The sequence below is a fragment of the Atta colombica genome, unplaced genomic scaffold (genome assembly GCF_001594045.1).
Source record: "Atta colombica isolate Treedump-2 unplaced genomic scaffold, Acol1.0 scaffold72, whole genome shotgun sequence".
NCBI lineage: Eukaryota > Metazoa > Arthropoda > Insecta > Hymenoptera > Formicidae > Atta > Atta colombica.
In genome coordinates, this window is record NW_017259564.1 from 341,303 (window position 1) to 358,279 (window position 16,977).

A 16,977-nucleotide genomic window follows, 5' to 3' on the forward strand; every position below is an offset into this window, starting at 1 on the left:
CATTTTTTTTTATTTTATGATAATTTTGAATTTTGTTTTGTTTTGCAATGTTTATAATAAATCATTTTTGATATAAAGCTTTTTGTTTGTCTCCTGATAGAACGATCATCTATAATCCATTTCTATCAATGTAGATTAATCAGGAAATGGAAATATAGTAACACCGTTACTTTTACCGTTACTTTTTATAATAATGATGCCATAATGACGTTGCAATTTTTATGATTGTAACGATAACTAATTGAGGTTGCAATAAAGTGAGGAAATTATTTTTAAATATAATTTGTCACTATTACGTATTATTTAAAAAAACGTAATTTGTTTATACTAATTATGTAACGCATTGATGTGTTACTTTATTCGTTACAAGTAAAAGTAACTCATTACAAATAATGATTTACTTTCTTCAGTAACAAATGATTTTTTTAATTCGTTACAAGTATACAAATTGAATTTTCAACTCTTATCATTATTGCCATAAAAACTTCGCAATATCATTATCAAATTGTTATTATAACAAAATAACTATAAAAAGTAACGGCATTATAAGTAACTAATGTATACTTTTTTTCCTTGAAATTATATAACTTTATTTTTGTTTAATTTACTTTTTATTTTCTTCTCTCATTATATAATATTAGAATTTGATCAAATATTGAGAATGAGTTTGTAATCAATGTGTAGGAATTCTCGATTTTTTCAGATTTGTTGACTATACAGTTTTTTTTAAATAATTTTTTTAAATAATTTAAATTTTTATAAGAAAAAGAGTTTGAAGTAATTTAATTATAAATCAAACATAAGAATTTTGAAGAATTACATGGATAATAAAAGAATGGAGTTAATGTTTAAAGAACATTTTGAAATTAAAAAAATTAAATTTCACCATAATTATTTTCGTGCAAGAATATGAAATGTTCAGCAATTCTTTTTAAATATGATGTCATATAGTGAAAATGTAGTAACATCGTTTCTACCAGAATTATCAATATTTTTATCAAAATTAAATTTAAATAATTACTACAAACAATGTTTCTTCAATATTTTCCACATAAATTAATTTTCTATTAAGAAGAAAATATTTAATAACAAATTAGTTCCGCTGCTTAAATTTTATTCATTATTTATTTTTTAAAAGATACGGCTCTCGTATTAAGATAAAAAAAGTCACATGACTCCTCTCCATATTTTTAAGCTGGAGAAGCTCCTTAATCTACAGCAATAGAAACGGGCATAAAATTAACAAATTCTGCTGTAATTTAACTTTGAAAAGTTTAACAATTGTCTCATTAAAATAATTATTTAGTATAAGGCGAAAATTTAATTTAATAAAATACATGCGCATTTGTGCAAAAACATATCAGAAGTCTATAAGTTCATCGAAGAAGGCAGTTTAGTTAAAACTATCATGTGTCCATTTCAATCTATTTCTAATTGGGATCAACTTGTGTCCGGAACTGTTATGTGTCCGTTTGTGGGACAGTGTTCATTTCTGATTGGGATTGTAATCGATTGGCGTACCCTGCTATGTCTGATCTATTTTGTGCATGTATCTAGAACCATCCCGATTTAGATCCATTATAGCTTTTTACAAATTTTGATGTAAGATCCATTTTATTTATTAATTCAATACATATATATAAACATATCTATTGTTTGATGATCTTTTATAATATCACAGCATTTAGTATCACACATCAATATCATATACTGATACTTAGTATCATATACTCTGTCTTTGCTTTATTTTTGTACTTCATCGTTATTCTATGATCAATGTAAGTATTTCATTTTATATTCTGATTATAATAATTTCAAAGTTTAATATTCCAGTTCAATTTTTGATCACTGTTCAAGTATTCTAATATTATAGACGGTTAACTTTTTATCTCTGAATAATAAGATTAATGATGCTTTTTGTTCGATGACGTTCCACATTTATTCTAATTTATTGTAAAGTGTAGTGCTATGTAATGCTTAGTAATTGTTAATTCTGAAGAGAACTCAGAATCAGGTCAAAGTATTTGTAATTTTATCTTATTAATAACTACTTGTTACACACACAAACAACTAATGTCTCACAAAAGAGCTTTTCATTATATCTATCTATAATTTATTTCTTCAGAGTCTTTCTTGTAAATTATGGATAAATTTGCTTTGTATTTCTTTTATTTTTAATATATTTCAGAAAATAAAAATATTTACAATTCTTAAAAAATACTTCTTAATTTTCCTTAATTTTTGTGTAAATTTATATATATTAGAGTTTAAAATTTTTCAAATTGTCAAGAAATGCGTTTTTCGAGTAAAAAATTATTTCCAAATTGGTCAAAGGAATTTGGAAAGACATCGATGGTTCAACATCGTCCTGTATAAAAATACAGTACAATTATAACAGAATAAATGACGTCGGAATAAATCAAAACTGTTAAGGAAAATCAGTTGTTTGAGAAAATACAGTTATATTAGTGAAGTTGTGCGTGTAACAATAAATTGCGTAAAATAAATTGGCGTAAAATGATACGCCATAAACGCTTCACATCCAAACGGAATTTTGAAACGGGCACATAAGGTATACCTGTGGCCTAGCGGCGAGATGTACGAGCCAATACTCCGCCTCGCCTGGAGCCTTAGCGGTACACTTCAATTCATCTTGACTCGAGCCTAAGAAGTAGCCTCTCTGGAGGTTTTTCAGAGCCCATCGCCCGCTGCCTGTAATTTGTTACGATTGCCTTGAGAGAATTGCTGATATACTTTTACTCATTCATTATAGAGCTCCAATTGATCCGGATATTTGAAATAATCGTCTGACTGATAACGCCAAGTCAGAACATAAAAATTGCTTCTCATATCTCGTTCAGTTCGATTAAAAGATAAGATTTACGAATCGATATTTGTAAATATAGAGAAATTTCAAATTCAAAACTTAAGAGCCTGTAGGAAATCAAATAAATTTTTTTAAAAATGTCCTTTATAGAGATATGCTCGTTTTTACTTCGTTTTGAAGAAAATCACAAAATTTAAAATAAAACGTACAATAATTTTCAGAATATTATTTTCAAAGCGGAAAATTGTACGACTTCAGCGATAATCCTTTAGAGGCAGTGCGAGAGTATGCGCGCCGATTTCTAGGCAGAAGTGTGCCGGATCGGCGAGTCATTATGTCGACAAAATCAGTATTTGGTTGCAACAATTTTATACTGTCCGTACAAGATGCATGCATTATTGCACGAGGCTAATATTTTGAATAATATCTACATTAACAGTGTAAATAAATAAATATAAATGAATAAGTAATAAATAAGTGTAAAAATTAAAACTATGTTGTCTTTTTTCGCGATTTTCTCCCAAACAGAGAGAAAATGAGCATATCTCTAAAGGATTTTTTCCTTAGTTTATCGATCCCGAAGTTTGAATATTTAAATTCAGAACACCCTGTAAACTACAACGCGAAAATTATTCCAGTATCGAAATGAAAATTTTCCTTCCCTCCGTTTCCTCATTCATTTCCTCATATTTAATTAAATATATATCTCTTTTAGCGTCGGCTCTCGGAGACTTCTTATTTATTATTGATTTATATCATTAGAGCACAATTTTGAGATTGTTATCTTGTTTTTTAATGCATTTACTATTTTTTCTTCGTGGAAAACAATCTATCTTGACTTTGAAGATATAAAAAAATTTGTAGAATGTAAAATGAATTTTCTGTTTCTGATACTCTAATACAAATCAAACAAAGTGAAGCTCAAATACCATCAGAAGCAAGTTGTATTTGAAAAGCGCATCCTGGATCCGACGAGTCCTCACTTTCGCACGTCACATTACCAAATTGGTCAACCGCTAGGTATCGATCCAAGTGTGAGCGAAGGAAAACCTGATGCTCGCTGCCCTCTAAAGTCCATAATTGTTTTTTCTTCAAGCTCGATCCATTAGCATTGATTTTAAAACCGAATGTCTCCGCCGTTAGATACTTAAACTTCCCATTAATTAACCCAACCTGAAAAACATCATATCTAATTATTATATAACTTATTTGCTTTACTGTTTTACTATTTTAAGACATTTATCGTGTGTTTGTCGAGTTAGCTCTCAATATTAGATTATGTAAATAAAATGGAATTTATATTTTTGGATAGAAATATATGAAGCAGAATTTTTCAAAATTTGCAAAATTTCATTTTTTTAATTATTTTAGAGATGTTCAATGTTAAAAGACTCATATTGTAAACTACTCTGAGATATGTTCATTTTTTCATCGTTAATTTATATACCGAAAAAACATAGACATTCCGAAATATTATATTTTCTAACTAGAGACAAATAAAATGCATTTGTTTAACATTTTTAACAATTATTCAGCAATTTTGTTTAGTATTTCACATCCTACTGATTGGCATATTGTTGTTTTCTGTAAAGTGCGTAATTTTTTTGTATAGGAATTTCTTTCTCGTTTTCTGAAAATTATAAATTTTGGACAAAACATTTTGAAAGTCTGCTTCTCATATGAGGTACAAAGAATCTGTTGAATAAAATAACTAGAAGTTTTAAATTTTTGAGCATAGGGGAGAATAGAGAATACATTGATCTATTGACGTACAAGAAGATTTTAATTACTGACGGTACTCTACTTAGAGCGTATAGCACAGCTAAAGTCCACAAACCGACAATCCATTGAGAATAATAATTTCGACGATCAATAGCCCATTGTATAATTTAGCTTATTATTTACAAAAGATATTCGAGGCAGTATGCCTCGATATCCTGGAATTGTCAAATTTTGTAGAAAAATCAGCATTTGAAATTGAAATTTAAAAAATTAGGCGATATTGTATTGTAAAAAGATTATGTTTTAATATCTTTGAGTATATAGTCCCTCTTCACAAATGTGCTTATTAATCTGGCGATTAATAGAAGAATAAGAAAAATAAAATATAAGAAAAAATCCATATCATATCCAACAATACGTCATTGCTACTTAAGTTTGAGTATGCCATTAAGATTTTGAATTCTATATATTTTTCTTTTAATATATATATATATATACATACACTATGAACTTCTATAAGACTGGTTGTCTTTAATAGTATCTCGTCGGTGCTACGGAAAATAATCAATCGCGTTCTTATAGTTTTTTTCTCGTATTTTTTAAATAGTGTAATATGCTAACTTTTTTGCAATTTTAACCACGAATTTCTTCAAAAATGGTAATGTAATAAAACAATTTAGTAAAAATGTAAAATAATTTAGGATCGTTTTTTAATGTCTAAAAAATACAGAAAACGATTATCTTCGTTCTTGTGCACTTTTTTTATCAATTATTCATAATTAAATTGTAATTATCTGTGAGATAAAAGAGATAAAAGAGATGAGAAAGATAACTGTAGATTAAATAGCGGTGATTCACTCTTTAATTGATGGAGATGTCTTCGTAATCTCGGCAAGCTACAGTTTATATTAAGCAAAATTCGATTAATCGATACACACCGTCCATCCTGACTTGTCGACTCCATTCTCGGATCCTACATTCTCCGAACCGTTGCTCTGCATCGTATTACCGTAATTCAGTTACTGTCACTATTTAAATGTATCCCAAGTAGTTTCTCAAATCTGAAATAAATACGTATGTCAATTAAATAACAGTCTTTATTCCAAGCATATGAGCATGATTATTTCGATTAATTAATTAATTCGAATGTAATCAAAAACAGTTTCAAATGCGTCGTTGTGTCACGATAGGGTGGGATTAAAACCTCACTACAAATACTTTGAAATATATTTTATATAATTTACCATTATAATTGACCATCAATCAAAAGAAAGAATTTTACGAAGTGACCAATCAAAGAAAGTTTCAAAGTATCATCACATTGACCGTACCCTTGATCACATCCCCAATAAAAAAAATTTCGATTGCAAGAATTTATGGAATTTATTCGCCTCAGTTGAAGGACAACGCATTTGCTTCTTTATGAACCTCATTATTTTAAATGGTAATTCTTTAATAAAAAAGAATCGGCTCCAATCATCTTGACATATGTTGTCATGATGAGTAGCCTTTAAAAGGTTCTAATCGCTTGTTAATTATCAGAAAGCTATTAATAATCAAAAAATAAACAGTGTCGATAAGCGACATGCTTGGCGACATGTCAAATAATAAAAACATAAAAATAATAAACATAAAAATAATAAATAATGTCGATAATCTATTACATATGAGATACACAGATATAATTAATCGATATAATTAATTCTTAACATTTCAAAACTTATTTAAGTATTTATAATATTGATGTAAAATAGAAATTCATCAAATTTCTAATTTAACCCCGAATTTTTAACATTTCAGAAATTAGTCTTTTACTTAAATCTTATATCTTTCACAATCAAAAAACTATATTCTCCCAGACAAATGCAGGATAAATTGTAATTAATAAATTCTATTATGATATGGAGGTGACTGTTTTTTTTATTTATATGTGATTTCATTGTTCTGAAATTCTCGTTTTAAGCTCTTCGTCGGCTCAACATAAGAAGCATTGGACTCTTCACATGAGATCTCATATACGTTCTTTTTAGAATTTTTAGGAATAACATCTTTCTATACTTTAATAATTCCGCCAAGTTTATTGAGACTTAAAAAAAGGCAGGTTTTACATTAAGATCTCTTTTATAGCATTTCTAAATTTCTTAAAAAGAAAGGAATTGTAAACCATGTTTTTTCTTCCTCTCCTGTATTTCCATCTGTTTGAAAATTCTTACTTGAATAGAGATTTTAACCATGAATTAATCGTGTCCAATACAAACTTATAATGGGATAATCATTCTCTAAAAAAGTGTTATGGTTAATAATTTCAAGTTATCCCCGTGAAATTTAGAATGTGATAATAAGAAAGTTCTATGAATTATGCTCATTAATATGCCCTTTCTCACAAAAAAGAGCATGTTAATAAGCATGGACCGTACTTCTATTAATAAATTAGTTTCATTTTTATCAATTTCTAAAGTAAATTTCTAGAATAAAAAGAATTAAAAATATCGAATAATTTGTTGATTAAATGATGACTGACATCGCTATGTCATCGACATACCTAAGATAAAATGATAAATCAATTCTAAAAATCTTCAAAGCTCTACTCTACATCTTATATTACTAAATCTGATTTTTCAAAAATTAATTTTTTTTATTTTTCAAAAATTTTTTTATGCATCAGGAATTGTAGATATTCACAAAATGAAGATATTAGGTTCAGAACTATTCGATCTGGATTTTCGATAAGAAGTTAGCACCCCATTTTTTTAAACCGATGTGAACCTTCAACTTTCTTCACATTTAATAATGCTTCAGTATTCAATTTTTTTGTATTGTTTTCAATATTTTTGATAAACTCGATGCAATTGCTCGTTCTGTTACTGGTAGTGAGAAATTACCACTCAATTGCAACAAGCATTGAATGTAAGAATTGTATTGTTAGAAAGATTGATGAACCGTTTATTCTTAACAGAACTCAGAGTAGAGAAATCACTTAATTGAGGAAAAGAAAAAAATTTGATAACAATTTCCAAAGCATCATTATCATTCTGTGATAAAGGAAAATAAAAGGAAAATACGTAAGTATTATTCCCAAAAATTGAGCAGAAATATTCAATAGGTTTTGTATTCATTAAGTTATCATTACTGTAATTGAAATTGATCAGTTCATTTTCTTATCAAAATTCTTGTGTTCATGTAAAAACATTCGATGAATTATTCTGTTTCTTAAAAAATGATTTGCATAAGTAAGTAAATATTCAACAAGATATTTGCAAGATGAAGTGTATAAATTATATCTATGTTTTCGATGCAATAGCTTAAACGCGTCATTTAATATTAAGTATCCTACACTTTAAATCTGTAACATAAAAATTTTTTGGGGGTGGTTTCCTTATACTATTAAATAATTACCGGTAAAAAAATCCCATCAAGTTTTAACATTCCAGCAATTACCTTGAATTGGTTCAACATAATTATTTTCAAATCTGCATCTGATCTAATTTTTATACATACTTTAGCAAAACGATTCTTTTCGTGTATATAACGTAAGTCTATGAGAAAGAGTATGGGAGAGGCACATTGAAGTATGGAAGGGTGGCCTTTATGTTGCGCGTCGATTGAGAAATTCGCCAGTGCGCGTATTGATTCTTCGAGTCTCATCCTAACGCTATTACTAGCGAACGCACGACGTCTGGCTCCCCGCAACTCGGAACGAAACATTTGCTGTTATTTGCCGGGTAAACGTTCGCCAAACCTTGCTTCTCTGCATTCTGCTTGCACCTGTCATGCGGCGATTTCGCATCATTTTACTCTGGTTTTTTTCTCCGATTTCACAGCGCGCGATCGCAATTTTGCTACATCCTTACGTTATTATAACGTTAACGTTAATGCACCGTCTATTCCAAAATCCTTTTTAAGAAATTTTCACTTTTTTAGAAGGAGTAACAGCAAAAGTTTTTAGTCTTGCGATTTTAGAATTGAATTATGTACCAAATGATGTTATGGCGAGACATCAATCACAAAAACATTTTAAGTTGAAGTTAGAATTAGTTTAAGAGATATAATAGGAAAATCAAAATTCATTACAATATCAGCCTTTATGCTTTAAAGTACGAATTTTTGTTTGTGTCAGTACGGTAATTTGAAATTTCGTATCCGGGGGTTCTGCTGCAACAAATTTGAAATTAGATTTTCAAAATTCAAAATCTGACGGATCATATATTTAAAACACAGATTTGTGCAATTTTTCTGAGATATATATATATGCTTTGCTGTCTGAGGAGATATTTGATCATTTTCAACGATCTACAAAATGTTCAATAATTTTTTTTAGTATCCAGGTGAATGTCACATTAAAGTGTTATTCTTATCTGTTCCAATATATATTCGATTGCTATTTTTTTTTGCTGAGATAAAGTACTGAATCCTTTTGCTTCAACACGAAAACACAAGTCTCCGAAATATCTCGAAGAGCTCGGGTTTGAGAAAAAAGATTCATTTAAAGAGCATGCATTAAAAATTTGTTTATTATGATTCTAACTAAGTCTGTGAAAATATGGAAAATAATCTAAAATTCTTTTCACTACTAAGTGAAACTTAATCTTTTTATATTTAATATGACGGATTATATATTTTAAAAATATTTTAATTTATATGAGAAATATTTTGCAGAGATTTTTCTTAAATCTAACAAAGGCTGATATTATAAATCTGAAGTCAGATCTTTGGGAAAAAATGCTGACTCAGTATAGTGAACGAAACTTATATTTATTTTTATGAAGATCAATACTCGGTCTATTAGAATTGGTCGCAATATATGATTAATATTAAATATTTTTATTTGTTATAATCTGAATTGAGATTTTTTTATCAAAATCTTAATACAAGCCACGGAAATATTTTATAAAAATTATTTAGTCGGCCAACTTTAATAAACCGAGTTCTTTAATAAGACTGATCTTCGATGAAAAATTTTTTTTATTTTCATCCATTACTGAACCAGTCGTTTTTTTAAAGAAGGGAAATTCAGAAAATTATGAAACATTGTGTGCAAGTAGAGTAGTTCACTCTCACATAACAAAGAACTATTTTTTGTTTATATTAAGATTTAAGGAGATGAAATCATCCTCTTGAAAAAAATGTAGATATGTTTTTTTGACAGAATAACTGCAAATAATGAGAAATATCGGAAAAAAAGTTCACGAATGTTTTGACTATATAATATCAGCTAAAAGTTAAATAATATCAGTCAAAATTTCCATGAATATATTCTAAAACCAACTGCAAAAATCAAAACAACGAACAATTTAGCTTATAATGATTTTATGCAACAAAATGATCATATTTTTCTGCAGTTTTAGATCAATCACTTTTGAACGAATAAGTGAATCCAAATAAACTTTTACACAAATATTTACTATTATGTTTGAATTTTTCAGTATATGTTTAGAATTTTATTTGATTCTTAATGTTACTCTCTCTTCAAATTTATAAATAAGTACTGCAAAACATTTTTTTTAGAAGATTTTATAGAAGAATCAAGACTGAAAAATTTAAATAACTTTCAAACAAATAAGGGAAATTTGTTTAAATTTTATATAGATATCAGATGTAATAATAGAACACTCTATGAAATTTTTATATTTTTGGTAATGTTTTCAGATGTAATCTATACATCCTCAAACGAAAATTATAGTTATACTTCTTTTTTTATGTATGTATACATACAAAACTGCATATAAATATGTATAAAAATCCAAAATATGTATAAAAAATCCATATTTTTCAAATTATTCCTACTACTAACATTTAAAATTAAGTTACTTTGTAAAACTAACTAGTGACGAAAGTATATGAATTATAACAACAGCAATACATATATTAATATATTAACAAATATATACACATAATATTACTATATTATTATTAGTCATTTTAAAAAAAATTCTCAAGCAATGATTACTAACTTTTTAATGACGATTGATTGCTGTCGCAAATGAAACTAATAAGAATACGTGATATTACAATAAAATTGCAAATAATTATGCACATTAGGATCGATCTCGGCAACTTCAATAACATACGTATGTTGTCAAAGTCAAAAACCTGAATGATCTCCAACAAATTTTAGCAGTTGCTCGTTAATCGATAAAAAATTATAAACGATCAAAATTAAATATTACTTTATTAAATCTGATTTTATTTTTAGTATATGTATTATCGACTCATTTATGAAATAAAGCAAAGATTTAATACATATTTATTGTGTTTATTAAAATATTGGACACATCTGTGCTATAATACTAAAAAAAAGCATCAATTCGTTCATGAAAATCGTAACGCTGACGAAATAGAAATTCAGCTAAAATATTTTCTGCTTTAAAAATACAAATTTTCTACTTGAAAACACAAATTCTCTGCTCTAAAAATATAAAAATTATGTAAGAAAAATAATTTATGTATTTAATCAAATAACATACAATGTATATTGCTGTTGCTATGATTCCTGTATCTATGCTACTCTAATCGGTTTTAATTAGTTTTACCTTTCACACAATTGTAAATGCATACTGTCTTGAAAACTGTCTAAATGTATATTAATAATAATAAATGTATAACAATTAAATATTGCTTTATAAAATTTTAATAATCAAAATTGCTAACATTTTAATAATCAAAACTGCTAAAATGAACTTTAAAAATTCAATGAGTTCTTTTAAATATATACATTTTTTTAATAACACAAATTGATTATGATGTATGAAAAGATGTTAGAGGAGAATTTTTGTGCAAATTTACAAAAATTAAATTTTAAGAATTGGTAGTGAGACCAAATAAACTCAAAAAATGAATTTTTCGATACATATCTATACGCATTATTGTAGAATAAGCTTAAGATTTCTGAGTAGTCGCTACTGAATCGTAACGTTATAAATGAGAAATGACATAGAAAAAGTTTCTTGCATATCATTTGTAAATAAAAAACTTTTTGGATAAAATAAAATATTGTAATAACATTGTTTTAAAACAATTGTAAAGATAGACAAAAGCTATAATCTTTATTTGCCCTGGATAGACAATAAGTAATCGCAAAAAGTGATAAAAGACATGTGCATTTACTTGCACATGCATAATCTATTTTCACTTCACGTGCCTTTTACGACTATTTATTGTCAGGCCAGGTAAGAATAGCTTTCGTCTACTTAAGTGTTTTTTAAAGCGATCTGATTATTTTATTTGATCTACATTGTCTTTATTTACAAATAGCATGTAAGAAATTTCAACTTTGTTTTATTTCTCTTATGACGATTCAATATGCGACGATTCAACTACTCAGGGATCTCTAAGGCCCTGCAGTATAGAGGAAATATTAGAAATAAATATTAATAAGTAGAAATATAAATATTAATGATTTTAATTTATTAGAAACCGTATATTACGATGTAATCAAAAATCTGATAAGTTGAAATCTTAATAGTTATTCCTAATATTTCTTCCATTGCATAGTCCCTTATGCATCACTATTGCTTTGTGGTAGGAGATATTCCATACCATACAGTAATATTGATGATTGAGAATCAAGAAATTCGGATCATTATCAATATTCTATATAAATTCATTAATAATTACATACAACCAATAATATTGTCAGTTAATATTTGTTGGTATGCTGATAATACTGATATTATTGACTATTCAAATCCATATAATAAAAGTAAAATCAATATAATAAAAGATACATCAGTATTTCCATCAGTATAATTGCACAATTATATACATAAAACTAATAATAAACTGAAACATCGTCAATAATACTGATCATACAAGATTGTAAAAATATTAATGTATACTGTCAGCATTACTATCTGAAGACTGACAGATTTATTATTATTAATCAGTAAATTTAAATAAATTATGTTATTATTTAAAGATTTTTAATAAAATTTTCTTAATATCTTCAATTTTATACTTTAATTATAAGCTATTTAAATAATAATACTTTTTAAATAAATATAAATATAATAACTCTAAATAAATATAATAACTCTGTTATGTTTAAAACATAAAAACAAAAAATCTTTACTTTATTGAAATTTAAAATAAGAATCAATCAAAATATGGAATTAAAATGTCAATATAATAATGTAAATCAAATCATATACGTCGCGATCGTTATAATTTTTTCTTATTAGTATTAGTATTAGTAGCTTTTTCTCGGTAATTGCATTTATATAGAACGACAATTGTATTATTTGTACTTACACTTGATAATGACAAATTTAAACAACAAAGTTCACGCGATTTTATTAAATTATACATTTTCATCCAGCTTTATCATTTGCACATTCTCGAGAATCTTTCGTTGGTAATTTAAGATGAATTCACCTGTTAAATTAGCATTTGCTTCTGCAGTTTTAACCATTAATTTAACCGGCTGAGTGAGAAGCATTTATTCGAGAGGATATCAACCTTTGCTACTCTGTACCTGAAAGATAAACTACAAAATTGAGGAACTTAAGTGACTTAAATCGACATTTAACCAGTAATCCTTAATCTAACTCGATTTCTGTTCCTGATTCATTAATTGCGTTGAAATTCGTACATAAAATATCCCGCTATAGTCGCGAAGTTACCTACTATAAATGGCAGAACGTAAAGTAAGGCAAACGAGTAAGGAACGCAACATGTCATTGAACCGGTGTATTATATTGCACTGCAATACAGAATTCTGAAATCAAAACTCTCGAAGATCGAGATGTTGATGATCTCGAAATAATTATACGCGAGATCATGCATAAAAGGTTAATTTCCTGACCAGACAGAGAGAGAGAGAGAAAGAGAGAGAGAGAGAGAGAGAGAGAGAGAAAGAGAGTATTCTCATGTCTTTAAAAAGTTTATACTCAGGAATAACGGAGGAGTTCCTTGAACTCGTAAAAGGAATTCTTTCCTTTGGTCTTTATGAGAAGCGTGACCGTGATGTTCTAGAAATTCGGATCATTATAGCTTGACAATTAAAAAAGAAAATGGTTTATTTAATTCAATAAGCTCAGTTATTCTCCTCACAAGTAAAAATTCTATAAAATCAATTAAAAAAAAAACTGAAAAATTATTTTTTGCAACTTCCAATCACTTTATACAGGTAGAAGAAACTATGAGTCTGGAGAGATTGGATATTTAAAAAAAATAATACATAACTATTGTTAATAAAAAAATACATAAATATTTAAATATTTCATTTTTCTTAATTGGCCTTCTATTATTATATATTCTATTATTATAAATATCAATTGCAATTTTAGAATGTTTTATGTATGAAAAATAATTTCATATATAAAACATTACATGTTTCAATGTGTAAAAAATAATTTCCACCTCTCTCTCTCTCTCTCTCTCTCTCTCTCTCTCTCTCTTTCTCTTTCTGATACAAAAATTTCAAACTATAATACAAATATGGATAAGTGAAAGTCGCTTTGTCAATATGATCGGATGAGTTTGCTCTTAAATTTTCCTATCACGAACCCGAACGGAAATACTTTCAACCGCAGCGACAGCAGACAACGTTAAAACACGAGGACATTGATGACTCGATTCGAGAATTCGACGACGATCACAAGAAATAAAAATATATCTATATTTTCGATCTCGTAGCATTAAAATGAGATCACTTAATCAATTTTCACTAAATTGACCAATTTTATTTCATTAATAATTAATACATTTTAATAATTTTATAAATTAAAAATATTAAAGCTATCAATTCTTTGTGCTGTTGCAGCAAATAAACGATAGATAAATAAATAATTGTTAGTAATAAAGAGATTCGAAAACGAATCCAGATATAGAATGATAAACATTAATTAGGAGCTGCATCCGAACAAAGACACTTTTGCGAGTTCAAATATATGATAAACAAGCATAAAACAATGCAAGTAGATATTGGTCTAAGAAAAGCTGTAAATGTTTTTTTAATATATTGAGATACAATAAAGTTATCCGATATTAATGTCCTATTCTTATTGTTAGATAAATTCTGTCTATAGCGATAAGCACATTTTACCTTACGACATATAGCGAATTTTATATGTTTATCATGTAGCTTATCACAATAAAATTTTTATTATATATATTTATAATAATAAAATATTATGAATATATATATAATTAATACGTTTCACTTCTGTGAAATTGGCATTTCATATTTCAAAAAATAAATTTATTATAATTCTAAATGAAGAGTTCTAGAATTTCTTTCTAGACCTATTACTAAATAAATTACTTATTTTAAAAATTACCCGTTTTGCCTATTTATTTTTTTTTAAAGCATTCATGTGTTTTTTCCCCACCAATTGATTCATCTCATTATTCTGTTAAAAAATAAAGTACGATTATCAAAAAATTAATGTTTTACGAGTTATTTAACATATATCAGTTTTATGTTAATATATATCAGAATAAAGTATAAAATAGTCATAGTAATGTCGTTGTGAATGGTTTAGCGCCGAGATACTACTAATATCTCTTAATCTCGTAAATTATTGGTTTTTTTATATCATTACTTTAATACTTTTATATGCAGAATAAATTAGAGGAATCATATTGTGTAAAAAATTCATACAATTCCATTTTAAAAAGTGGTGACTTCAAAATCTCAAAAAATATGACTTGAGAAAAATTTTTTGTTCATCATATATGCCTCTTCGAATCGAATAAGATCCCCTGTGTGATATTTTTTCATATCTCTCGTATAAACAAAAATAAAATGTTATTTCTTAAACTTTTTTTATTAATAATTGTTTAACGAATAACAAATGGCTAAAACCTTGAAGGTTATTCAAAGTGATCTTAATAACATATATCAAGATCAAAGTTATTGGAAGGTGATCCATATCTTTGCATAATTAATAAAATTGGATTAATATTTGTGCCATTTTTTCGGATTATTTGACATTTTGTTAAATTTTACACATGCAATCTTTTTTATAAAATTATCAATGTAGAATCATCTCTACATAATCATTATAGCATTGGAGTTTTAAAACGCTGTTAACTTATAACACTATTAATGCTTTAAAATAGGAATTTCAACTGTTAGGAATTTTTGCAGTAAACGCATCAATTATTGATCCATTTTCTGTTCCTACACTAGAACTCTTTATCTCGCTTTCAACAAATATCAAATATCTCACTTTAAGTTCCAAAAGTATACATTAGTAGTTTCAGTTCCAGAAAATAGACCCCATGAGTCTTTTTACATCCATGTATATATTTATAATCATATTTATAATCATATTTCAGAATTTTAGAAATCGCTACTTGTACCTCACAGAACTTCTTTAAATCAACGCTCCACTCTTATAAGACTATCTAACTTCTCAAATCCCTTGAAATTATAGATAGAGCTGTGTCCCCGATACAATCAAACCCACGATTTTTGCGAACATATCAGTCAATCCAATAATTACATATCTCTCTCTCTCTCTCTCTCTCTCTCTCTCTCTCTCTCTCTCTCTCATTTCGTCGAATTAGTATGAATTTGATACCATACATGAGGTATGTTGTATACAAAGCGATAATTGCCTTGTTGTTTGAATATTGTTTGTCTAAATTACTGAGTTTAAACGATTCTAATGTGCAGTATTTACAGAAATTACAAAATAAGGGAATGAGAATTATATTACAATGCAATTACAGAACAAGAATTGAAGATATATTTGAGGCGTTGTCAATTAAAAGAATTGAATACAATGTTTGTATTTTGATACATAAAATGATAAATGGCGAGGTTATTTAAAAAATGAGATAAGTAAATGAGAGAAGTAAGAAGGGAGGAAGGAATAGAAACAAGATTAAAGGTATTGTAAATATACATATTAAAAGATGTAAAATTAGAGAGAAACAGAGAATGTTGTTATATGATGGGTTTAAAATGTATAACAATTTATCTAATAAAATAAGAAAGGAAAAAAGATTTAAAAACTTTAAGAGAGTGCGCTAGTGCCATATGTAATATAAGGAATGGAGAGAGATAGTGCAATATGGGATGTTTAAGTCTGGAGATTTGGATGATTAATAAATAGGCATTATATAATATTAGATTGTATCACACATTGTAGCTATTGAAGTTAATAAAGATCAATCAATCTCTCCTTCTCTCCCTCCCCTCCTTTCCTCCCTCTCTTTCTCTCTTCTAAAACAGGCACGGTCGTATTTTTTGGCTTACATACCATTGTTTGTGGACTCCAGCTTTAATTGAACCATGGAAAATATAAAAATATATGCATAAAAATTCTACACTAACAAGATCACAAACGATCGTGACGATTCTTGCTAGCAAGAATATTTAATTCGAAAAAAAAAAAAAAAAAACTAATATACATTTAAGCATTTAATTAATTGCTCCTGCCTCCAAATTATCGTAAGAACGGCATAGCTAGCATTCTCGT

At 27.3% G+C, this 16,977-nt stretch overlaps 1 protein-coding gene across 3 annotated transcripts in view; it reads right to left on the reverse strand.

Moving 5' to 3' along the window:
• Window positions 1-16,977, reverse strand: part of LOC108692455 (protein singed) — a 30,311-nt gene that overhangs the window by 5,901 nt on the left and 7,433 nt on the right. For all 3 annotated transcript variants that reach the window (XM_018200699.1, XM_018200698.1, XM_018200700.1), the window contains exons 2-4: window positions 5,488-5,610; window positions 3,757-4,000; window positions 2,579-2,712 (exon numbers count right to left, since the gene is read on the reverse strand). In XM_018200699.1, the coding sequence (XP_018056188.1) occupies window positions 2,579-2,712; window positions 3,757-4,000; window positions 5,488-5,550 (441 nt within the window). In that variant the 5' untranslated portion in view covers window positions 5,551-5,610. The remainder of the gene's footprint in view (window positions 1-2,578; window positions 2,713-3,756; window positions 4,001-5,487; window positions 5,611-16,977) is intronic.